The sequence below is a fragment of the Melanostigma gelatinosum genome (genome assembly GCF_949748355.1).
Source record: "Melanostigma gelatinosum genome assembly, chromosome: 18".
In the NCBI taxonomy this organism is placed as follows: domain Eukaryota; kingdom Metazoa; phylum Chordata; class Actinopteri; order Perciformes; family Zoarcidae; genus Melanostigma; species Melanostigma gelatinosum.
The window spans coordinates 11913767-11939806 of NC_136651.1; the positions used below are offsets into that span (position 1 = coordinate 11913767).

Here is a 26040-nt window from a genome sequence, read left to right on the forward strand (position 1 = left end):
CTGTGTGTCTCCCTCTCTCCATTTGTGGAGTGGTGGACTGTGAAATGCTGGTGCTGTCGCTGGTTTTGTGCTTCCATATTTCTAATATATTTATTACGACGTTTGCCAATATGACACGTAGATTTTTCTCTTTTTTCCCCACTTAACCCTGGAATGATCATTTTTCTCTCTAATTGCAGAGGACACTAACTGGTTCCCCAAGGAAAATATGTTCAGCTTTCAAACTGCCACAACAACCATGCAGGCGTGAGTGTCCAACCTTCAAGCACACATAAATCTTACATGTACACAAACGCACATACATGCACACAGTCACATTGATGGTGTATGAAAGGTCAGGCTGGTGTGTGAGAAAGATCCCAGTTTGTGGAAGTTGACTTTTCATACCGCGCTGGAAGACACCAATGATTGCTTTAAATCTAATAAACTAACCTGAAAAGACTGCTGAGTCTGCAGCCACACCAGCGGTTGTGTGAAGCTGTTCTTAAGCACAGTAGTGCTTTGAGCTGAATGGTCCCATAAGGATGCTCACATGGTCTACAATGACAATGACAAACCATGCAGCTGTTTAGCAAGCATGTGTGCCAGGTTCAGCTTAGCTTAGTGTGTTCACATGCTGACATTTGCGAGTTACAGTAGCAATGTCATTCGTTTTGCAGGTATTTGCTTTCGAATTAAAGTATCGGATGAATTGTATATACTGGACGTCATTTTGACCTGATGGTGGCGCTAGATGAAAAGTCACAGGATCACCAAAGTTATGAGCATTTATACATCCAAAAGCTGATATTTTAGCCTGGACCAAAGTGGTGGACCGACCGACATTGCCATCCCAAAAGGCAGGCTGCTAGCATGGCAAAAACAAATAAAACAAATCATACTTGAATGCAATGTGCAATGCTTGTTAGACCATGTTCAGAATACAAAGGCAGACTCAGTCAATGTATTCATGTGGCCCATTAAATACATTCAGACCAGTAGCAATTATGTGGCACTGCAAGTTTACGGTTTATTCATAGACGTCAATTATGACACACACTTTTTGTCTCCGTCTCATTATGCCTCTCCCAGTTTTTCCTCTCTCTCTGTTGTTTGGACTCATTGCTTACTGGCGCCTAAACTGTGTTGTTTTTGTCTCCCTCTTCTCTCTTCTTGCGTGCTATTTAATCATGGGACACTCAAACAGGATATCGTGAGTATACTTCCCTGACTGTTTCCTGTTTTTTTCTTAGCTCGCTGACCTCTTGTTGTTAACAGCTGTTCCTTAACTTTGATGACAACCATTTAACATTCATCCTTGGGCTGGGTGATCGAGTTTCAGCTGAAAACAAGCTGACAAGTACAAGAAAGAGCTAGGGAGTGTACAGTAGAGAGGTTTGTGTCTATGTGTGTGTGTGTTTGTTATGCTGGTCTGCAAAAAAATTGTTTGTCACAAAACATCAATAATCATCTGACAGTTATTGATTATCAGTTAAAAGCCTTGTCAGCGCAAATATTTTGTATTTTAATGAAATAAAAAATGAAAAAGCCAAAAGTTGGATTGTCATGCAACAGCAGGGATAAAGTCCAGAGTAATCCACTGCAGCTGAGACAATTCTACGAAGCTCAAGTCAGGAAAATGTCCATCTGAGCATTGGCTGACCAAAACCCTGTCAGCTCACATCCATCCAGCAGTTCTGTCAGTGTGGCCGACACAACCGCCTTACTAAGGACACAGCGATAGGTTGTTTGGCCATTTAACATTTTCGTGGCAGTCATGTTAAAGTGCTCTAATCCAGATCGACAGCCGTCGCCAATTATCACTTAATCTGTGCTGGCTGACTTTCGGCGTGTTTGGAACTGATTGTGGCAATTGGCTCTGGAGAGATTTGTGAATAAGTATTTATAGTGCCAACATGTGATCCCCAGTGCCTTCTGGTACAACTGTACTATCGGTAGCAGTTTAAAAAGAAGTCAGTTATCATTCAGTTTTGAGCTATGTATTATTCATGAAGTCTTAATAACCTTGGTAGATGTCCAGTGTGACATTTGATAAGTGCAAGATCGCAAACATCTGTCAAATAATTCCTGAGTAGGCAAGCGGAGAAGTAAGATAAATGTTAACATTGATAACAGTAATAATGGATTATGACTAAATCAGGACAATCTTGACATTTCATACTGCACAACCCCTGCTCTGCTCCTATATCTCGCCCAACTAAACCCAACTAACCCAGGCTGCTCATATGCATTTTCAAGTTCTTTGCATGTTGACCCAGCTTAGCTAACCTCTGGCTGCTAGTTTACAGTAAATGGTGATGGTTTCTTCTACATCTCTTAATAATAAAATGATCAAGCTGGTGATAATCTATATTTTTCTTATTGTCAACAAATTCCATGAAAAGACCAAAACCAAGTATTATCTGCGTAGCTGAAGCATTTGTTCCTCTGCACCGTAGACCTTCATTGTTTTCCAACAGGACTAAAGGCCTACAGATATATTAGCGCTCATATGAAGCCGTTTCTTCCCCTGGCCTTGCTGGATATTGTTTATAATGGTGATCTTCATGCGTCATGGGCTGTACTTGAGTAGAGCAGTGCTTCGAGTTTAATGTTAATGTCAGGGAGGCAGCATAATGACAATGGTAACACTCTGATCTTCAGCAGGATTGATGTTTAGCTTATTCACTACCTCGGTTTCTCATTAGTTTCTGAGGTATTTGGTCAAGTATTGAACAAATTGAAATGTTTACCTGGTCATGGCACTGGAGCAAAAAAGTCATTAGGCTTAATTTTGTGGGGACTTTGAATGCTTGTGCCAAAGTCAATGGCAATCCATCCAATAGTTGGCGAGGTATTTCAGTCTGGGCCAAAGTGGTGGAACGACCAACAGACCTAGCATGGCTAAAAAATGTTAAAACACACGTCAATGAGCCACAGCGTTTCTCTATTATGATGAACACAGGTAGCGTAGCTTATTTTGAACAAAGCCCACATATGATATCTTGGTATATCATTTGTATGACTGGGCTTGAGACTGTGAGCCACAGACTGGTAGGGAAGTCAGGAAGTATTGCGCAACAGACGAATACATTGTTAGTTTTGGCCTTTTTATGCGATTGGTTGACAGCAAGATTAATTAAGAATAGTGCCAGCTGTAACCTTTAAAATAACCTTTTGTTCTTTTAGGGATTTTACTACTTTCCACAACTTACCCAGAGTCAGTCAATCATGTTAATCAGCTTCACAGAATTGCTGGGTCACATCTTTCCTTGTTAACAACAATAAGTAAGTCTCTTGAAGACATAATCACACATCGACAGTGAGGCATTTCACACCGTGTTTGTACTTTGACGCGTAAAGTGTTGTCACTTTCTGCTCGCCAGAAGGCTCTCAAAAGTCGAACAATGACTTAAATGAACGGCAGGCTCAACAATTTTGCAGTCAACCTCTTGCTTGTGAATTACAGCTTTAACATTCAAAATAAACCATGAAAATGAACACCAGGTGGTGAGAAGGAAGTATTAAGCCACAGCATTGGAACATGTGGACTATTTCAAGTGGCGCTGCTACTCTGGCCCAATGGCCTGCAGTGGCAAAATTACACAAAAATCTCAAAATTCCTTTAAACTGCACATAATAAACAATATTTTCTGGGGAAGAATCATAAAATTCCCCCAAAATAAACAAAAGAATTACATCTGGAGTGAAACTAATAAAAAGACATAAGGTCACGAGATCAGCGTCTCTTTCGTAAAATGGATTATACCACATGGAGACTGGCACATTTGTTACAGGGATGAATAGAAAATAAGATTTGAGCTGGTGGTGTGATTTGACTTCCTGGTCTTTATACTCAAAGCGAGCTGCTGCCTATACCTCAGCCTCCCCTTAACAGCCAAATAAACCCTGCAGCTAAAAGCCCTGGAATCAGCCCCCCCCCTCCTGCACTGTCCTACCCTCAACCCCCTTAATACTGTGCCATGTCCCGGCAGGGCTTTTTGGGGATTTGAGCAGAGAAAAAGGAGAGTGAGGGAGCAGGATTTGGCAGAAGTCATCCAGAGGTACGAAGCTGCACCTCCCAGGGTGTGCGTTGCTGTTTGCACCTGTTTCAGATTCTGTAACTTTTGTTGGAGTAATGACATCAGTAACAAGTTCAGAAACTGTCCCACACGAGGCCCAGATGCTTCTTCACACAGGGGCAGATGGTGAATGTGACACCATGCATGCAGTACATCTCAGTTCCTTTGACATCTCAGTGTCATCCATCTGCAGTGTCAGCGCATTAATGTGTTATTTCATCAAAATGAGTGATTTGAAAATGAGGGACAAAAGTAGCAGAACAAAGTTTTAGGAACAATTTGCCTCCTTGCACTTGCAAACCCACATGATCCACCTGAAACCATCAGTTGAAAAGAAGATTACTTATCATGTACAGGCCATGTACACCCTTTGTTTATTCATTCTTGCCTTTATTATTCTCACGATTTGACCATCAAAACCAGATCAAACAGGAAAACCAGCTCAAAGAATAAAGAGACTTCAATGTCATGACTCTTGACAGAGTAGGCATACGTGTTGCGTTCTTGACTCGGTGGCACTTTGTTCTTCAGCCTTATTGTTCTGTAACAGTGTGAAAACAGAAGAAAGATTTTTTTTTTTTTTGTCAGATGTGGTGAATAGCTGCTGGCTCAGATTTGGAGCATTTCTGTATTTTTGTATTTCAGTCTGGGTGGCAAACGTTATAAGGCAATAAAAACACCAGAGTAGATGAAAATTCTTTGACACGTAACCAGTGTTTTTCAGTCTATCTACATGTCCGAAGCTACAAAGCAGAGCAGACATGATGCCATTTCATACAGCAGCAGTTTGCAGGCAGCACAAATGTCAAATACCACATCCTCATTCCAACATAGACGACAGTTCTAACCATTGTTATGAACAACAGCGATGCACAAAGAAAGAGTAAGAGCCCTTTCAGCGTTGCTCTTCATCACCTCTCACAATCTCAGAGTGCTTTCACCAGAGAAAAGGAGATTTTACCCGGTATACTCTTTGATGCCAGTTTTTTTTCCTTTGCGTCATGCATTACCATCTCTAAAACAGTTGACCTGGTTATTTTGACCTTACTCAAGTGCAACTTTTTAAGCACTTTTACTGTACCGAGTAGTTGTCATACATTATACCTCTTCTCCACCGCTGCAAATACTGTACTTTTTACTTCACTATCTTTAGTTGAGAGCTAAAGTTACTAGACGATGACAGAATGGAAAGAAAAAATGGTAGGATGGTTTATTTGTTTAGTATTCTGCTTTAGTTCCTCTTTGTCTGAATAACGGTGGCATATCATTGCTGCATGACACAATGAGTATAGGGAAAAGAGACGGAAGAGAGTTGTAGAGCTATTGAGCGTCACAGAAAGAGCCGAACAAGCGAGAACGGAGGACATGAGCAGATTGTCTTTAGTTGGAAGTGGAGGTGGCCGTGGTTCTCTCAAATCTCCTCTCTTTCTGACTAAATCTCATAAACTGTGTCCACACCTCTCCTTTGTGTACAGCTGAGGTTTAAGCAGAGGATATGGTGGGTAAGACTGTGTGTGTTAAGTGTGTTTAAGATATTTTTCTCAAAGTACAAAGTAAGCAACAATGATGTTGCTGATCTGTAATTAGTACCGAGTTATATTTGACCATGTTTTTGCATGATGTAATGTGTGTGTTGCTTGTAATCATTCATTGTTTGATGATACAAGTTAACTGTGGTTATGCTGACATTTTTATGTAATAATCCACAGTCTCTTTCTTTTTCCTTTTATGTTGCTTCTATATTTATGTGCTTCTCCTCCACCACCAGATAAACATGGACCGCACCACGTTTGTAGCCCATCTAGTCAGCCATAACATCTAGTCAGCCATAACATCTAGTCAGCCATAACATCTAGTCAGCCATAACATCTAGTCAGCCATAACACAGCGTTGTATTTGATAGTTTGACATATTCTGTCGTTAGATATTGTGACACAACAGAAATGAGGGAACGGACAAACCATGTTTCTTAACTATATGGTTCAAAAGTAAATATAAATGAATAACGTTTTACTGTTTGGCAAATGGGTGTGAATTTTATATTAATATATACACATAAGATAGTATAGTACATGAAGGGTTATGATAACACAGTTGCACCCTCCGACAGATTAAGGAAGCCTACAGGTGAATGTTATAATGGTGTGACATTGGTTATGACACAGGCTTTGGGGAAAATTCACAAAAGTGTGCCGCTTCTGTCTGACCTCCACATATTTATGTTACACATTGGAGGCATATGGTGCACCAAGCTTGCAAGAGTGTGGTGGCTCAATGTAGGCAGCATTTAACGGAGATAATAAAGAAGAATCAGGGCAATGTATTGTGTCGAGCAGAGGCTTGTGGATTTTGCTTGATTGTTGGAGCAGCTGATGACAGCACAGAACAGAAAAGGCGTCTAAGTTAGAACCTGTTAAAACAAGTTTCTCTTTGATTTTAACCTTAAATTCATGGCATTTAATGGCATTCGATGACTTGATTTTTCTAACCTGTTGCACAATCTACAGGATCTTCTGGCCGTATTTATTGCATCGGTTGATATAGTGTCATCGCTTTTCAGCCTCAAAAATGTTACATTATAAATATGTTGACCAGTATTAATCAGGCTCTCAAATATAAATAAAATCGATCAGGCATGAACTTCTTGGCCAACGTCCACCATGTGTTCAACACACACAGACACAACAGATCAACAAAGCAACATCTCATCTGCCTGGAACAAAGCAAAGGAACCAGTTTGGCTGAATAACCTCCCTCTGGTGCACCCTCGTGCCTCAGACGGAGCGCTGCTCAGACCACATGCATCAAAACCTCAAACACTAAAGGAGGTTTTCCCTTCTGGCTGTTGTTACATGAACGAACCTCCTGCACCTCAATAATCTACACTATAAAAGGATGAGAAGAGGTACTTTGGCAATGTGGTGCATTACACCCACACTGCCCCTGTGACAAGTGTTCCACTCACATTGGAGGAAATAAGTATATGTACCTCTAATTATCCCTTTAAAAAAAAGAAAGCTTTTAGTATAAATAGAAGCTTGACACTAAACTCTTTGTCTTCTCTTGCTTTGTTTACTTCCCGCCCACCCCTCCCCTCTTTCCTCCTTCTCTTCTTTACATTTTGGTTCTTCCTCTGTCCTCTGTCCTCCCTCTTCTGCTTTGATTTCTCTACCCACAGGAACTTCCGGAAGCATCTTCGGATGGTGGGCAGCAGGAGGATGAAAGCACAGAGTGAGTCAGAGATGTGTGTGTGTTTTATATGTTTGCTCAAATTGAGTGTGATGGAGTTCACCCCACTATCATATCTGTGTTCTTTTTTTATGCTGTCTGGTGTGTTTTTTGCATGTGTGTGTCGCACCAAACGCTGCCGTTTTATTGGGATTCTTAACGCTCTATTGCATTTCTTTGAGGATTGTTATTTTCATCAGCGCGCGTCTGTGTTGACGAGCCAGCAACATGAGTCTGTGCATGTGTTAATGTACGAGTGTGTAGGTGGTCTATTCCTGCTGCATCGCTTTGATTGTTCTGAGTTTTTTTTGTTCGGTGTGTCGTAAAGTTTGAAGACAAAAGACTAAATGAATAATAAAGCAAAGGGGCGATTGGTATAGATGGAGTGGTGTGTGTCTGTTTGAGTGTAACTGAGAATCTATAAGAAAAGAAAACCATCATCTATAGAGACCTCCTTGTTCTGGTTTAGATATGAGTCAATGGCAATATGAGTGGGATGTTGTTATGCAACTGGTCTGTAACTCGTCCAGTGTTTCTGACCTTAATGAAATGAAAAGAGATGAAAAGAGATGAATGAAAATGAGATGAAATGAAAAGAGAAAACGGTGACAGACAATGTCAGCGAAACAATAATCTCAAGAGAAACGTCGGTTCAACTTTTTACGTGTCAAATTTAGAAGTCGTGTGACCAGAAGCTTGGAAAGGTGATGATCGCTATAACTATACAGTTTGTACAAAACATGGTAACATATGTCAAAGCCTTGTGAACAAGTTGTTTCTATTCCAGTGCTGTGAAGTTATAATGGAAAAATAAGCGGCGACCCAATTAAAACTCAAATGTGTCACCGATCATTGCAACTGAATTGGTGGTGAGTGTGTCGAGGAAACAGCCAGTTTGCAGGCTTGTTAGTGTGTGTCTGTGTGTGTGTGTGTGTGTGGTGTGTATGTGTGTGACTATCTCTCCCCGCCTGCACTAGCATTCGCTGAGCGTAAATCGAAGAGTTTCAACTGCTCCTGGAGTGACCCCACCCCGGTCAAGCCTGACTCTCCTCATGAACCCAGAGACAGTGAGTTAACACAGACTCACGCACGTGCATCTGCACACACACACACACACACACACACACACACACAGTTTCTAACAGTGAAGGACAAAAATGGTGAAATTAAAGACGTATGGAAAGAGGCTTTCACGTTGAAGTCACCAAATCACATTTACAAAGTGTGTAAAATGCATGTGTAATGTAAATTGTGCTCGGTAAGTTGTCATTTTGTATTCCTAGAATGCCCCGAGAGAAGAAAAAGTTAAAAACTGACCTGGACATAATACCTCGCCTTTTAAATCAAACTATTTAAAAAGCAGTCATCGGCATAACTCCCAGATACAAACATGTCTTTTAAAAGCTGTTAAGTGTCCTCTTGTTCTCTAGTATTTAGAATCATAAAGAGCTGCAGTAAATCTCATGAACAGTCTACTACGTGCGGCGTTATAATGAACCCATCTGAACCTGTGAGCCCTCACATCTCGACTGGCAGATTGATTACAGTTTAAATTTGCTTTGCGCTCAGTCAGTACTTTTGTCATTAATTCATTTCCATACACAGGTGGCTCGTATTGAGTTGAAAGCCACTTAGCGGCATTTGTCAGCTATAAAAATTTTTTTTTTAAAAAGAGGTCCGGTAATCAGCACCTTGATATACGAGCTGAGTTACAGTCCAGCTGGAATGAGGCCGGCTCACCCGTCTCAAATGATGCAAAGTGCAGCACACAATATACTGACAACCGCAACTAAGTACTTTGTACAAGTACCGGTAAGTAAAAGTTTGAGGTATTTCTACTTTATTTAAGAAATTTAACAACAACGTGAACAACATATCAGGAGGAAATATTGTACTCCACTACATGTATCTCATGGTTGCTGTTATTAGTTACCAGCTTTTTTCATTTCTTTCATTTCCTCAGCTGATATGAAATCCGGAAAATCTAGAATTCTTTTATTATTATGACATTGGTAATTTAACTTCTTAAAAAAAATAATAAGAGATTGCCTGTTAACGTCCCTCACCATCTTAACTATCGCTGCTCAGGAAGACTTTACTCCACGATACATTTACACAGACAATAGTTGTTTGCTGGTTTGCCACCTGGAAGGCAACCTGATATGACTAACATGTACTTGAAAGTCAAAGCCACTTTTCATCTAGTGCGTACAAATACACACATGCCAAATAGGACTTGTAATATGACAGTATACTGCCGTGTTGAAGTAAGGTGACATTTTGTCGTCGCGGTTTTACAGCTCAGTTCCTGCTTTCAGCAGATCAAGGAGCACGCAAAAAAAACCGAAAGACATTTGCACTTAAAACACACCATCGCACATACAGACAGACTGTCTCTGCTGTTGGCTCTGACCCTGTCCATCTGTCTCCCTATGACCGTGGGTCTTTCTTCAACTTTGTGATGCTCTCTTTCTGTGAGTATGTCTTCCAAAATGGAGTGTGCGTCTAAGTGCGAGTGTGTCAACTGGTATAACTGTCAACGCGTGAGGTGTGTCTCAGTGTTTCTAAAAGGCTTTTAATCACGAGCTTCAACACACACTGTTTGCATGTGCCGTTTGTCTATGTTGATGTCTTGAGTATCTGTGGTTTTATGTTTTTTTTCTCCACCTCCATCTTCAGCGTTTCGGTGTTTCAGAGTGTGATGAAAGACACATGAACTGTTGATGACAGTCTAATGGTGTGGTTGATGCCTCATTCTTCCTCTTTCCTGAGGGAAAGGTATTGTTCTCTGGAGGCGCGACATTAATCGTCAGTCTTGCTCGTCGTTTTCTCCTTTTCCATACTCTCTTTCTTCACTCTCTCTTTTCAAACTGCTGTTTCACACTGGGCACCTATAGTTCTTCCTTACAAGATGGTTCACAGAATATATTGTCGACTACAACTTGACTGATACTGGATTTTCAGGCCAGAACCAACATAGATATTTGGATTGAAAAAAACCCAGATATACTATAATTATTTTAAATTTGTTGTCGGAAATGGTAGAAATATGAATAAATATTGATAGATTAATAATACACTCGAGGACTCCAACACGTAGGTAGCAAACATAAGTACACACAAAGAGGTATAGCAATTATCAGCAACATAACAATTTTCTCTGAAAGCACCGACCCTAGAAAGGATTAAAACGGTCCACAAAAACATACAAGTATGTGACAGCTCATAGCTAACAACCGCAATCTTTATAGACAGATATTTGTACATGAATGCAGAATCTGATCTGGGATAAGATTTTGGTATCTGAAGCGTTCTGGTTTGTGATTGTAGCCCGAGTAGTATTGACCAATCATGTTTGAGCGAGCTTTGGTTGAATGCAGGTAAACAGTCGGTGTGGAGAGCATAAGAGTAGGAACACAGTGGCCAGAATGAAATCTCCCAAACCAAACACCAGAGTCCAGAGAAAACCGGCTCGTGTTTAAGACCATTATAGGCAATGGTGTCTTTCAAATGCTATAGCAACTAAGGACAGAAATAATCTATCTATGAACAATATTGATCAATCTTCCGACATCAAATGAGCAATGCATAGAACTTAGGTGTGAGGATCATTACAGGTTCCTACAGGTACGTCAAGGAAGGGGGCAGAGGGGTGTTTGTTTTTTTCATGCATCATGAGAAGAATCAGGCAATGTTGTGACAATAGCCAAGACAAAGACAATTCAGAGCCCCACAAGGCACGAGACCAAGACATGCGCAAGACTTCACAAAAGTGTTCTCAAGACCGGACTCGAGACGGGACTCACGTACTACAGCCCTGATCCTTCTAGAACATGTTGAAATATATAAATATGATGTGTAATATACATTGTGATTGCACGTCAAAGAAGCACGATTTTGATGGTATACAACACTTTACTTTCTTAGAATAGCTGCCATCTGATCCCCGTTTGATTTTCTTATCTCCGTGTTAGCTGTCGCCAGAAATTGTGCTGCCACGTTCACCATCAGTCACAAATGTTTCTCCTTCTGCCAGCTGTCTCTTATTTTCCCTGTTCCATCCGTCACATTTCTTATGTCACCACCGTTATTAACAACTCCAGCCTTTCTCCTCTCCTCCGCACTTGTCTCTCTCCACTCTCCTGGACACCTCCTTCCTTCACTCCTAGACTTTCTCTTTCTGTGTCACCTTCCCTGCTTCCCACGAAACACTTCTGTCTACAAGGGGGTTTTTTTTCTCACCGGTGGAATATATTTTCTTTTAGGTGGAGACCTGCAAGCCTCCTGTGGTACCTTGGATGAAGGGGGCCTCGATGACAATATAGACTGGGAGGAGGAGCGAGAGATGGAGAAGCTGGCCTGTGAAGGAGACGACTTTGTACCTCCCAAAATCATGGTACGAGAGCGGTATTGCACGTCAAATTTAATATTACACTTAAAGTTGGCAGGTTTACAAGGGAAATCATTCCTTAAATGGTCAAAATCAAAGTAGCTGAGGCCATAATATCATGACTTTTAGTCTTAAGTGTATATCAAAACCCCAAAACACTGTATCCTACATTTATACACTGATAAACGGGGCACAATATAAAAATGGTTGCTTTCGGAGATTGTTACTTTAGAATTACACCCCGATGGCAGATCTAGGTTAAAATAGCTTAATCTGTGGAAGGTGAATTTATATGCAGATACAGTATCTTAAATGCTCCGAATGTATTCTCTACCGTCTCGCTGTGAATATTATATAGAGCTGTACATTCCCTGCAGGCATGAGAGTGTGACAGAGTTTTACCCTTTCCTCTAATTTCTCTCTAACTCTGCCATTCTCCTCCTTTTCTCTCCACGTTGCTCCAATTTCTCCCACTCTTTCATTTCCTCACATCCCATTAAATGAAACATTCCTCTCCTTCACCTCAGCTGATCTCTTCTAAGGTCCCAAAGGCAGAGTACGTTCCCACTATAATTCGCAGGGATGACCCCTCCATCATCCCCATCCTCTACGTGAGTCGGAACATTGATTGACATGTGTGCATAACGGTCCTTCCGACATACAAAGCATACGAGTTGTTTCTTTAAAAGGATGTTCTCTGATGAAGGCCCATTGAAATGTAAATCAAAGTATTTTGCAATCTCAAATGATTATGTTTCACGTGAACGTCTTTTTCCTTAGGATCATGAACATGCAACTTTTGATGATATTTTGGGTGAGTAAATATTCTTATTACACCCGTTTTGTAATTATATATTCAATGAGTCCAATAAATGAGTACAGTGAATAAAATATTGTTGAAAAAATAATAGTTTTAAAATTAGGACTATAAGAACAAATGATAGACATGATTTTGAGGCAAGAGGTAAATGTAAATGTATGTGTCCAACTAATGAAGATAAAATAAAGATTGAAAAAGAGTTGAAGTGTAGAGACCTAATTAATATTCAAGAAATAGAGCCACAGATACATTTATATACAGATTTATATGACATCTTGTCTAGAAAATCATTCACCTTTAGTCGTGATGGACTATTGAGCAGTTTGCCTGAGTCTGACTCATACCGGGGGAGTTAAGGGTCCAATGAATAATTCATAGATTTTATGTTTCCATGTTACCGTCTTTCATTGACCTGTTTTATTTTGCTGTGACATTTCCTTAAGTGCACACTGTTGAATTTAATTCAAACTACATCTTACACTCTCTACTCTCTATATTACACCTGTACTTGAACTCAACCTCCGGAGTATTTCTTTGTGTTCACTGTTCACATCTCTCACGACATTCGGTCCCTGTAGTTCACATCAATCACATCAATCACACCCTTTGTCTGTCCCCCACAGAGGAAATAGAGAAGAAGCTCACAGCTTACAGGAGAGGAAGCAAGTTCTGGAGGATGCTCATCTTTTGTCAGGTGACGAAAAAGGAGACGGAATAAAAGTGTATTTCCTGTAAAATTGCACGTTTTATTTGGGATATATGGGGTTATGTGTACAATCATGCAGTGTTGAGTACCTTCCTTTGGGATCTAATCTCTCTCTCAAGATATGAATTAAGAAGAGGTAAATTAGTAGTTGTGATTGTGTTTCACTCTTGTATGCGTTTCTTAGGGAGGCCCCGGTCACTTGTATTTCCTGAAGAATAAAGTGGCAACTTTTGCTAAGGTGGAAAAGGAGGAGGACATGAGCCAGTAAGTATGTCTCCCATGACAATTCACATGCCCAATGTCTTATAAAGCATCAACATGTGATGGTGCTCTACGAGTCAGGACAGAAATGACTGAGAACCATGAGCTAGCTGTGAAAAGAGACGTATTTCATCATTAAGATACCTTAGCTGCTCCCCTTTGAGGCATTTATTCCACCCAGAATAGAAAGAAGGGCTCAGTCAAATAAAAAATCCTCGACCAAAGGAAACTGCCTCATTCCAAAGAAATCTTAATTTCATTTTCGGCATTCAAAGGATTAAAAGATTCTGAAACAAATGTGTCATTTAAATGCTCTTTATGCTATTTTCACAATATGAATACTATTTCTGTGAGTGCTCTCCGACTTGATTTAAATCAAAGATGTTCCACTTGGACGATTCAACACTCGGTTTGTCATTTACGAGCACAATCTACTATTTTTCGGAGTGATGCATGTCTCCCGGGGGGGGGGGGCGTCTTTGATTCGGTGATGTTTACTTGTTTCAGAGATATAAAACATATCCGGCTCACAGCCTGTTCCATCAGTATATTGTAAGAAACAGTTGCTTCAGTGCGAAAGAACAGCAGTCGTGACAAGTACTTTACTCAGGCTTATCTTTTAACAAGCTACATTGTGTGTTTTTGAATTTCATGGGAACCGTCGATCAGATTGATTACATTCAGTGTCACTGTCTTTGTCTTTGTGTTCAGGTTCTGGAGGAGGCTTAGTCGCTTCATGAGTAAAGTCAACCCAGAACCCAACCTTATCCACATAATGGGATGCTATGTCCTGGGCAACCCCAACGGAGTGAAGGTACACAGACGCTGATGCAAAAAGACACAACGCCAACAACTGAAAACACAAAAGATCATCAACACCACTACAGTTTCAAGCACTAGCACTCGTGTACACCTCTTAAAAAAAATGTAACTGCAGTACATGGCAGGTCTACAAAGATACTGTGCAGAGAGACCGCAAGAACCGCGATTGCCTGATTAGCTTAAGCTGCTTGTGTTTTCTCCCAGAGTGTTGAAGAAAGGCCCACTAATGCTCCCCTTTTAACATTCAAGTACGCAAAGCCACTGCAGACGTCTCTCTTATCACAGTGCATGAATGTACTGCAAACATACTTACTTTGGCCATGATTGCATGACTGTAATCACACATTTGGTAGTGAGACAAACCTTCCCTGAGTCGCTCTTTATCCCAAATTGAATAAAAGTACTGTGCGGTATACAGGCAGATAATGTACAACAGATACGGAGCAGTAAAATCGAATGCAAAACTATGAATCAATTCCTACGCTGGTGGGACCATCGCAAACCGTCACGCAAGAGTAGGACTCCAATTCAATCATAACAAGGCCTCTTAAGTTGCAATGTTCAAAACTTAAATTCATGTGCCACACAAACTGATGTAATTACGTGGAACCCCAAAGGAAGTCTTTTTGTTCCCCGTCTCTTATCCTTTCGGTAAACACTCTCTCGTGCATGCTCCTGCCTCTCTTTGTCCTCCCGGCTCATTTCCCTGTTTGCAGATGTATTCTAACGGTGTCTGATATTCACCATATTAACCTCCTGGTTGTCTCAGTTTGTCTGCGTCTCTCCTCTCTTAATCCACATGTGTGACTATCATCTCACTCTGTGTGATGTTATAGCTGAAGCGCACACATGCTGAGTGATGCTGCACCGCTCTCTACCTGACAAGAACATAAGACTCATAACCACACACATGAAAATAAAGAAATAAAAAACACAGACAAGCTGGCAGACACACTCACACGTACGTACACACACACACACACACACACACACCATAGCCAGCAGTGATTGGCTGACCTAACTGTTCCAGTCATGTCTGCCAAAATGCTTTGTTATATAAAGTGGATCTCTTCAGGGTTGATGGACAGTCTGGCAGGCTGCACATCAGTGATATCTCCACCCCCCTACAGACAATTACAGACACAAGCTGTTGTCTCAACACAGCTTGAATTCAAAACAACAAAATTGCCATTTTTCTTTTCGCAAGGCTTAGTCCCAAGATCCCAAAGTGATATTGTCACACTGGTGGCTTGTCTACTGTAGTCTTAACTTCAGTCAGAAAACAGAATGAATGAGATTTAACGTGAACCTCTCCAGAAGAATGTGTACACTATAAATCACTTTCTTGTGACATTGTTCTGCTTTTCATCAAACCCATTCTCCACTGGAAACAGCACAACATGGCCAAACGCATGCGGGCACTTACTTGTGGAACATCACACACAGGATATGATATGCTGCTAGAACAACCTTCACTCTTTTGTAATGTCTATCCACAACATTTTGGAACCTGGCTGCAGGGACTTGCAGATGTTTAGCCACAGGAGCACTGGTGTGGTCGGCTACTGATGTTGGAAAAGTTTGATGGCGCTGAGGCCAAGGCTCTCTGCAGTGCCAACAGCAACAAGCAAATTGCTCCAACGCAATGCAACATCACTCAGCGAGGTGCTGCAGTCAAATCAAATCTCGTGCTTGGTTCACATGGTTGATGACTTTGTAACTTCATAGTGTTGCGACGAGAGAACGTGATTTCTGCCATGATAACTTTCCAGAGTTATAAAACCCTGTCTCATGGTATTTAAAACAACCTGAAACAACATGACCCCATCAGCGCTAAAGGGCCTAGCCCAAACCACTTTCTTAACGATCACATAACCTCCACCCAGTGCATCATCAAAAGAACACATCACACTCAGCCGGCCTCCGTTGGCACAAAGTTTACATGGGTACCAGCTCAATCAATATTTTAAACAGTAGGTTTCATTGTTGTCAAATGCTGCACTCCAGACAGCGCAGCGTCAAATGCTGCACTCCAAACTAAATATTGCAAACACATGACAGTAATGGAATGGACCTAAATTAATAACAGCCAGGAAGTTATTGCAAATACCAAAGCACATGTTGTGCAAAAGCCTCCTGGAGAGTTGAAAGCAAGCCACACATCTAAAGTGTCTCGAGTCACACACACACACACACACACACGCACACACACACACACACACACACACACACACACACACACACAGGACTATGTGCAGTTGTGCTGGGAGGAACTTCAATCTTGATATGTATATCTAAGCTCATAAATATTGCAGTTTGCAGCTATGATGGGGTGGTTGTAACAGAGCGGTAAATTAAACTTAATTAAACCATCAACAAATATGAAAGGGGCTTGTTAAGCACAATAAAAGCATTTTTTTAAGGATACTTCTCTCTTGTTCTGAGGTGTAAATTCATTAAACATTTGCAGCATTTCATTCAGTTTTGAATTTTGGAGGCGCTCCACATACACATAAGTGAATGTGATTGAAAAGATAGGTGACAAGGACAAATGGAAATTGTCTGATATCGAGGGGGGGGATGTTGCTGCTCTTTGATTACTCGAAAAACACAGTTATAAACACTGCAATGTGAAATGTGGAGCCACGCAGAACAGACAGGAAACTACCCAACTTGCAACACATTATTTGAGATCTGTTATTTGCACTACAGACAAGCCACGCTGCCCGCGTCTCCCCAACCGCTCTCTCCTCCACATCTGGCACGTATAGCCATCTTCTTTCATCTTTTTTAAAGGACAGCAAACACAAGGAATGAAAGCTTCTTTTTCTTCACCACCTCCATTTTAACATCATAAAGTGGAAAACAAAAGCGCATTTGATTTCTCTGACAGAAGGGTATCGGGTTCCCTCATGACTAAATTCTAGAGAAATCAGTGAGCTTCAATTTTTAATGTGCACAGCACCACGTCAGTGAGGACCTGCAGAGGAGATGACTCGCTTTACAGCTCCAATTAAAGCGGTCTTCAGGGCTGCAATGAATTATTATTTTCACTATTGATTACTACATCTGTATTTTCTTTCAGCTGATTGAATGATTGCTTCGTCTAAAATGAAAAGTGGTAATCACATGTTCCCAGAGTCCAAAGTGATGCCTGCCCGATTATCAGCTGCGATTTTTACGATTATCAGAGTTTTTTAAATACGTTTGCTGATCAAATAAATTGAAATATGTGCTACTTTGGCTCTGATGCAGCCGCCTCCCTCTTGGTCTGTAAACATCTGCAAAGACAGGAAGAGGGAGTGAGACGACGGCTGGACGAGAAATGGGAGATTATATTATAAAAATGCAGCCACAGTGACGGTACAGACATTTCATACACCTACCGATGCGCCTTCAAACCGCGTTGGAAACCCGTTCATATGAGTCAGCCATCTCTCAGTTTATCACCATTAGTGTAGAGAATCGAGTCTGCAGTGTAGTTCATACCCGTCACTGATAAACCAGTGAATAGTACAATCTGCTTCATGATCAAAGAAAGTTCTTGTATCACGTCGACACTTCAGTCCATGCTCCCTCTCTCACTAATTATTAGTATCGGCCCTGAAAATAAACACATCTGTCTATCCTTACTTCAAAAGGGATTTTTTTTTTTGTCCATCCAACAGTTCAAAACCCCAAAGTGTAACATCTACAATGAAATAATACTGAGAGAAACATCAGCAAGAAGCTGGACTCTGCAAATGTGTCGTCTATTCATTTTCTAAGCGACTAATCAGCGCTAAATTTCATATTGTAGTTTGAGAAAACCACTTGTAGGACTACAAAGGCAAGCTATCAGCTAGCATCTCAAATCCCTCTAATTTACAGATAAGTTTGATTTTAATTTCCTCTGTTAATTTCCTGAACATGGGACTCTTCGCTAGTAGAATGACAGGGACTGGGGTCCTGCTCTCAACCTCTTACAAGCTCGGCTGTTTCACGGAAAGGCAGGTTATTTGAAGACATGCAGGGAAACACCTTCGCAATTTATACTCTCACCTCATTTACTGTCCTCCCTGTTACCTGCTTAGGACAAATGTCCATATGTCTCTTTGGCAGTAATGAGCTGGAGTCATTGCCATTCTTGTGTGTGTTTCTTTGTTTGTGTGTGTGTGTGTGTGCTGTGTCTGAAGATGCAGGCTCCCCCGCTGCTCGTGTATCCAAGTGCAGTAGGATTAATTGGTGTTTGCTTCCTTATCTCGGCCCAACAGCTGTTCCAGAAACTGAAGAATCTGATGAGGCCTTATTCTGTGGAGTTTGAGTCGCCGCTGGAGCTGTCTGCACAGGGTGAGAGAGAGTAATCATTTGACTTTGCCCTCTTCTCCTCTCTAGCTGCAGGTGGGAGAAGAGACGCACAGTATTCGCCTCAACACAATAGTCAGGATTACAAAAAGCCTGCTCTCAGTTCCAGGAACAACTGGAAACTCTTTTAAACCCAGACTTCCTCTTCTTTAGTCCGTCACTTTTATCACAACTTTTCTCCTCCTGTTATCTTTTTGCCCATTAGAGATGCAAACCTCTCCGGCCCTGATCAAATCAAACCACGCTCAACTTTTGTCTCATACAAGTTAACCCTTGCCATCATATTTTGAGGCGACCTTAATGTCATCTGAGTAATGTTTCTGATCAACATAATGAAGAAATGCTCTTAAACATACCTGGAAAGTTGCAAAAAGTTGCTGGTTTAATGTTTTTATGGTTATTTTAAGCCACCCACAGTTCTTGGTTAAGGGTAAAAGAAAAATCATGGTCTTGGTATCAATTTCCTTCCTTAATACTTGATTCAAACTTTTCCTGTCTCATTTACCAATCAAGGCAAAGAGATGATTGAGATGTACTTCGACTTCCGCCTCTACCGGCTTTGGAAGACACGGCAGCACTCCAAACTCTTGGAATATGAGGAATTTTTGTGACGAAAAAACACGGATAATGGGTCCAGCGGAGCCCTACAATGAAAAAAAAACTGATCCAATAACTGAACATTGCTCAACTATAGTGCTCGACCCGCCAACCCAATACAAACAGTCATGCCTGCGTTCATCCTGGAGAGGACTGGGAGGAGGGGAGGAAGAAGGAATGACAAGGAAGGACAAGATGAAGACAAACTCAAATGATGCTGTGCCTCTGCTCCTCCTCATTTTCAGAGTAAGGACCAAAGACGAACAAAAAGGGCCCGAAAAAATACACAAAAGAAAAAATGAGGAAAAAGCAGAGACAACTAGACTGTCCACGTCTTAGTCACCAACTCCCATTGCCTCTTGGGTTGGAAAGCAAAAAAGGAGAATAAAAAATTCAAATGTGTAAAAAAAATATATATATATAATTTTAGTCACACCTCTGTTGCAAAGACACACTTTGAGGCTGATGTGCTTCAGGAAAACCGCTGAAACTCATTCTGCCTTAATGTGGTTCTGTGTTTTGACTGGACCGCTCAGATGATCTCAGACCCCAGAGACATGCAGAGATACATACATAAATAATCCATACGTCGATGTGTGTATATATCATATGAATATATTAGCATAGCTTTAGTCACGCAAATGATACATGAGAATAATAATGCATCATTTATTTTTGATGTGCATTGTTTCATATGGAAATACTTTGGAATAACTCAGGTTTTAGCCATGAAGTAATTAATCTGTTTGTCTATTCTATCAAGACATTGTAATCTTCATCGCCATCGCTTGGAATGAATGTATTATCTCTCCAGAAATGTATCTTCGGTTTGAGAAATCCAGCTTCATGTTTTGGTAAAAAAAAAAAAAAAGTTCTGATTTTGTGTGCGAGTGTGTGTGTGTATGTGTAGGTGTGTGTGTGTGTGTGTGTGTGTGTGTGTGTGTGTGTGTGTGTTTGGCTGTCTTTTCCATGTCAAAAAAGAAGAAATCATGCAAATGTGTTGTGTGCATTTTCTCTTTCTGCTCCTATGTTAAAGAAAAAATAATGGTCATCGCCTTCACCCCCCCCCCCCCCCCCCCCATTTTCTCTCTTCCTGTCACATACACTCAAAGGCCGTCTAGTGTGATTAACGATGTCAAGAGGGATGCAACAGCCATCCAAGTGCTCCTGCCACTGTAGTGTAGGAGTTGCCCTATTGATCCCTCCTGCTCTTTTGCAGACGGTTCAGGCCACTTAGTCGGCCCCTGTCACGGGCGCCAGCTGCTCTCACTATCTGCCAACCACTCTTGGCTTCTCTTAATGGCAGCCAAATGAAGCTTCCGCCACCGCTCACTTCACTGGGCTGTGATCCAGTCTGAGGACCGGAGTTCTCCGAATTAAACAGATCTGCCAGCGGTTTAAGCTGTTAACAGCCATCTGCTGACCCTGCCAGGTGTCAAGCTAGAAATACGCGGCGAGTGTGTGTCTGTGTCCGCGACCGCCGCACCACCTGAGTGACCAGAGATCACATAGATTAAGGATGGTCAAATGTGGAGAGCAGCTCTGAGCCTACAGCTGGACAGCAAATCTGAAACAATGCGCAAGTGCTCTCTCTCTCTCTCACACACACACACACACACTCTAACGCTGGGGCTGGGACATTTTAGGAAATCAATAAATCAGGACAGAATTAAAGGGGTGTCACCAGGGTTATCTCAGCTTCGGCCTTTTTTTGGGGGGTTCTGCAGCACTGCACTATGGTGCACTCAGTAGAGGCCGGTTAGGAGTTGTGAGTGAGGAGTCAGCAGGCAGTCAATGGCAGTAAATAACAGCAGCAAAAAAAGATGTTTTGAGAAAGTGTGAGTCACAGCAACCACTGGACACCCAAAATATAATGCAGTTTGCTGCAGCAGAATGTAAGATTAACTGCGGACAAACACAGAGCTGCACACTCACTCACGGACACACAGGACGGATCACATGATCGTCCTGGCGGAGACCCTTTAATAATAACTTAATTTGCTTTATGTCACATCTAAGCTGGGACAGGGACACTCAAAGCACAACAAAGTCTCAGCATTTGATTTCTCAGGTTGACATGTTTCCGAAAAAAGGCTCCGATTGAGACAGAATTGCTTCAATGTGTCAACCTAAGAAATGAGCCAATACCAGAGTGTTGACTTTTCTGTGCTTCTGGAGTGCTGCGCTCTCTACTTTGTTTTAAATGTTGACATTTGAGGCGGTAATATTTCCGAATGTGGCAGCAATCCAAGGGGGACGTTGCTAAATCACGCCATGGCTCACTGCTCGGCCAATCACAGCGGTGTCCCACAATGACAACGGCCCCTGAATGTCAGTGAAACATGCTGCCGATTGTGATTTTAAACCAGTCATTGAAGTGTCCGCGTGGGTGATTTGTGTGCAGATAGTTTACAGAGTGCATGAGGGGAAAAATATTTGAGTTATTAATATATTTCAGTGGGCCCAGCCCTGCGTAATACATTCACACACAAACATATACAAACACACACGCAAAGGAAAAGATACTCTTCACCCGTGTATGGCAAATACTTTTCCATTTGTCATCATGTGATAATATTTGGAGCGTTATGTGCAGGCTTTTTGTGTTAAAGTCAACCAGTCTCACTGGAGTGCTCTCTATCTCTCCACTAGCAGAACTGGGGGTTTTACTTGCTTTTGCCCTCGCTCTGACATTGCAGTGTTGGCCTACAGTTTGTCTGGCACAGACAAGTGCTCTAACAGCCTGAGTCTGTTCATGTTCTCACTCCAGATTTAAAACCCAACACTCAGACAACCCGTCATATCATTGAGCCATTTTTAATTCCAGCAGAAGCATTAAGCTGCCGAATTCTCAAAGATGTTGCCCTCATCAGCTGCTACGTTTAATGGAATTTTTTTTTTTTCCGGAAATTATACACACCGGTATAATTCTCAGATCAGAAACACTGGTTCATTTAAAGCAAAGCAGTGATGTGATGGATTCACTCAATTCAGAAAGTGTTTTTCTTAATGCCATAGAAAACATCACACAAACAAATATCATGTCCAGTCTATAAAGAAATTACTGGTAATTAATCCTCTGTTTGAATTTACTGTGCTGAACTGACCGTGATGTGAAGAGCACTCTGACTCAGGAGTTTGAGAGAGATTTTTTTGTTTGCTTCTTCAGCAAAAAAAGAAAATAAATAATTTACCGGAAATCTAATTACAGATGCAAATGTGTCGACTTGTCTCACTCAGTCTGTGTTGCATTATTTGCCTTATCATTTCATTTCACTCAAACAACCAAAAAAGGAGCTCTGAGATCAGACATTTGGTTTCGTTAAAATGTGTGAAAAACAGACTTAAGCTTAAAGAAATACGAGAAAGAAATACTGGAGTTCGATATAGGACTGCAAAGAAAAATGCTAATTTCTCATTTCAACGACCCTCACTTCACCAATTATCCAAAACAACACAGATGAAACTCCACTGTCGTCACCACTCTTTGTTACAGAACTGAGCAAAGTTGTGACCCTTCCCCATTTCAAACATCGAAGTTGTGAGATAATTTTGGCTGCAGCCTAACACAACCAGACAGCTGCCCAAACACAGGCAAGTCTCCATTGTTCTGCATTACAAACCCATTTTATGTTTTACAGAACTTTTTACACCTGGATCAACTGCTACAAAGTGCCCCAGTCCAATTTCAAATAGCATGAATACGGTGCATTTCATGTTAACTCCCCAGCAGGGCTGTACAAGAGCATCTCACTGGTTGTATGCGTGGAAAGATTTCCACTTGAAGTGAACTGTAGTCAGTGCAGAGTCAGTGCTGCAGGTCAAATGAAAAGCTTTGAGACAAATTCACAGCACAACCTCTACCAAGTGGCTGTCTGTACGAGCTGCAGCAGAATGGAGTCGGGTGGTAGAGAAGGATAGTTCATAATGAAGAGGTGATAACAACGTCATCATGTATTAAAGAGGTGTTTTAACACACAGATTTCCTTCTGTGTGGAGTAAAACTCACTTCAGTGCACAGAGAGAGAGACGTGTAGACAAAAACAACACGTATTACGAATTATTTTGTCTTTGTTGCAACTTAGTATGCAAAAATGCAGATAAAAGTAGAAAGTAGAGCGGCGCCTTATCTCCTCGTCCCAGAAACGCCTCGATCCCTAATCTGCACTTGCCTCACATGCACTTTGCCTTTGTGTACACCGCTTTTCCGCCTCCTTCCTTTTCTCCACTCAAATTAGAATTAGCATCGAGTTTGACATGCAAAACAGAGTTTGCAAATATCACAGACAGCTTGTTAACATTCAACTGCAATCCATTCAGAACAGCCCACGGTCTGCCCTTGATTGTCCAGAAGCTTCATCACCAAATTGTACAAACTTCCCTTTCACCTCTCTCTTGTATGTGGCAGACACGAACATGACAGACTTATTTTTACAGAGTAAAATGCATTAACGTGTGTAAAGAGAGCAGAACTTTATGTAAAGACAGACAGCTTATGGAAGTGAGCATCATGAGTAGCTAAACTTGATAATCATCCTCAGCTCAAAGCACCTCTGTGCCAAATGACAGCTTCAGAAAGCCTCTTAGTCTTGATAATGATGGCTGGCAAGACATTAATACGTTCAAAATAAAATGAAAGAAGGTACTGTAAGTCGTCACACTATGCCTCTAAATCACAGTCATGCAGACAAAACTAGATCAAATGTGGGTATATATATATATATATATATATATATATATATATATATATATATATATATATATATATATATATATATATATATATATATATATATACGAACGAACGAACGTACGAACGAACGAACGAACGAACGAACGAACGAACGAACGTACGAACGAACGAACGAACGAACGAACGAACGAACGAACGTACGACCGTACGAACGAACGAACGAACGAACGAACGTACGAACGTACGAACGAACGAACGAACGAACGAACGAACGAACGAACGAACGTACGAACGAACGAACGAACGAACGTACGAACGTACGAACGAACGAACGAACGACCGAACGAACGAACGAACGTACGAACGAACGTACGAACGAACGTACGAACGAACGAACGAACGAACGAAGACAGACAGACAGACAGACAGACAGAGTCAACCAGAGCCAGGCAGTCAAAGACAGACAGAATGTACGAACGAACGAATGAACGAACGAACGAACGAACGAACGAACGAACGAACGTACGAACGAACGAACGAACGAACGAACGAACGAACGAACGAACGAACGAACGAACGTACGAACGAACGAATGTCTCCTCTCCCCCTCTCCCCCCCACCCAGCACCACCCTTTCAAAATAAAAGCCCCATGGATTAACTGTATTTAAACAAGCTCAAAATTAGGCTTTTTTGTTAAAAAAATGAATGCTCTTACTAATACTGCGACAACTACTACTGCTGCTGCTAATATAGTATTACTACTACTGCTACTACTACTTCTACTATAACTTTAGCTGTTGCTACTATTACTACTACTACTGCTACCATCAATGTTATTACAACCACTACTGCTATTACTACCACTACTACTATTACTTATACGACAACTGCTACTACTACTACTGCTATTCATGCCACTAAAAGTAGTAATACTACTACAGCTATTCGTACGACTGCTACTAGTACTACTACTACTGCTACATCTTCTACTGCCATTACTATTACTACTACTACTACTACTACTACTGTGATATTAAATACTACGACCAATACTACAGCTATTACTATGACTACTGATACTACGTCTTCTACTACTTCTTCTAATTACTAATACTTCTACTACAACTACAACTTCTACTACTACTACAAATATCACTACTACTACTACTTGTACTTATTCTAATGCTCCTAATACTTCTACTAATAATACTTCTACTACAACTTATACTACTACAAATATCTTTTAACTTCTTTACCTTTGGTGTTATGATCTTTCATTTTGGAAGCCGGAGATTGCAATGAGATTTAATTGGGCAGAAGCAGGGAAAGGCAGGCTAATGGAAGAAATGGGTACCACTGAACCAAACACGTCTCACCTGCAGAAGTAGGCCTGAGAGCGTGCGGCTTTACAGAAAGCTGAGCAAGCCTTCTGTTGTTTTGTTTTAGTGCATTTTACTGCTGGCAGCCTGTAGCAGGTAAACAACAAACTGAGCATGAAGAGTGAAGGCTCCAATTCTGTCACAATCAGCACTTCTCATTTGCTGACGTGAGGTTTTTTTTGGCTCCCTTATGTACCCCAGCGGGGGCATAACACCACAGTTCATGACTCGAGATGGCTTCTGAACTGCATTTACCCTGTTTCTTATACAAGACGAACATTACATTGTTCTAAATCTCATTTGTGATGGGCTTCAGCCCCAGAGTATTTAATCGATATTAATTTGATATTTAATAAAATATTCATCTTTGCATGAACCTCAATAGCACAACGGATGAACATTTAACCTAAAACCTTCTACACTAATGCTGGAGGCTAAATTTGTCATTTCATTTCCTCAACTCATAAGGGACCATGTCAGGCACCACAGAGGCCACTGACAAATCAACATCATGACTATGAACTTTAATGCAAATATCAGCACTGAGCATCAATAGATTAAGACAAATATCATGGGAAACTGGAGATGTAGGCATCACTTGGCTGATAAGAGCTGGTAAGTCTTTCCGTTATTGGTCTATGAATCATCAATTTGTCAACTGTTTCTACTATTTAACATATTGTGAATGTTTTGAAAACAAAATCATTTACTTTTCATCTTGGAACATTCTCTAAATGG

At 41.1% G+C, this 26040-nt stretch overlaps 1 protein-coding gene across 1 annotated transcript in view; it reads left to right on the forward strand.

The window, feature by feature from the left end:
* The window catches only part of nsmfa (NMDA receptor synaptonuclear signaling and neuronal migration factor a), a gene marked incomplete at its 5' end in the record, with an annotated part of 29507 nt that extends 9504 nt beyond the window's left edge, over positions 1 to 20003 (forward strand). The window contains 12 exons of the mRNA XM_079288963.1: positions 180 to 246; positions 3975 to 4043; positions 7240 to 7292; positions 8267 to 8356; positions 11555 to 11685; positions 12207 to 12290; positions 12460 to 12493; positions 13123 to 13193; positions 13390 to 13469; positions 14178 to 14280; positions 18542 to 18617; positions 19146 to 20003. Coding sequence (XP_079145089.1) covers positions 180 to 246; positions 3975 to 4043; positions 7240 to 7292; positions 8267 to 8356; positions 11555 to 11685; positions 12207 to 12290; positions 12460 to 12493; positions 13123 to 13193; positions 13390 to 13469; positions 14178 to 14280; positions 18542 to 18617; positions 19146 to 19243 — 956 coding nt within the window. The 3' untranslated portion in view covers positions 19244 to 20003. The remainder of the gene's footprint in view (positions 1 to 179; positions 247 to 3974; positions 4044 to 7239; positions 7293 to 8266; positions 8357 to 11554; positions 11686 to 12206; positions 12291 to 12459; positions 12494 to 13122; positions 13194 to 13389; positions 13470 to 14177; positions 14281 to 18541; positions 18618 to 19145) is intronic.
* Between the last annotated feature and the right edge of the window lie 6037 nt (positions 20004 to 26040).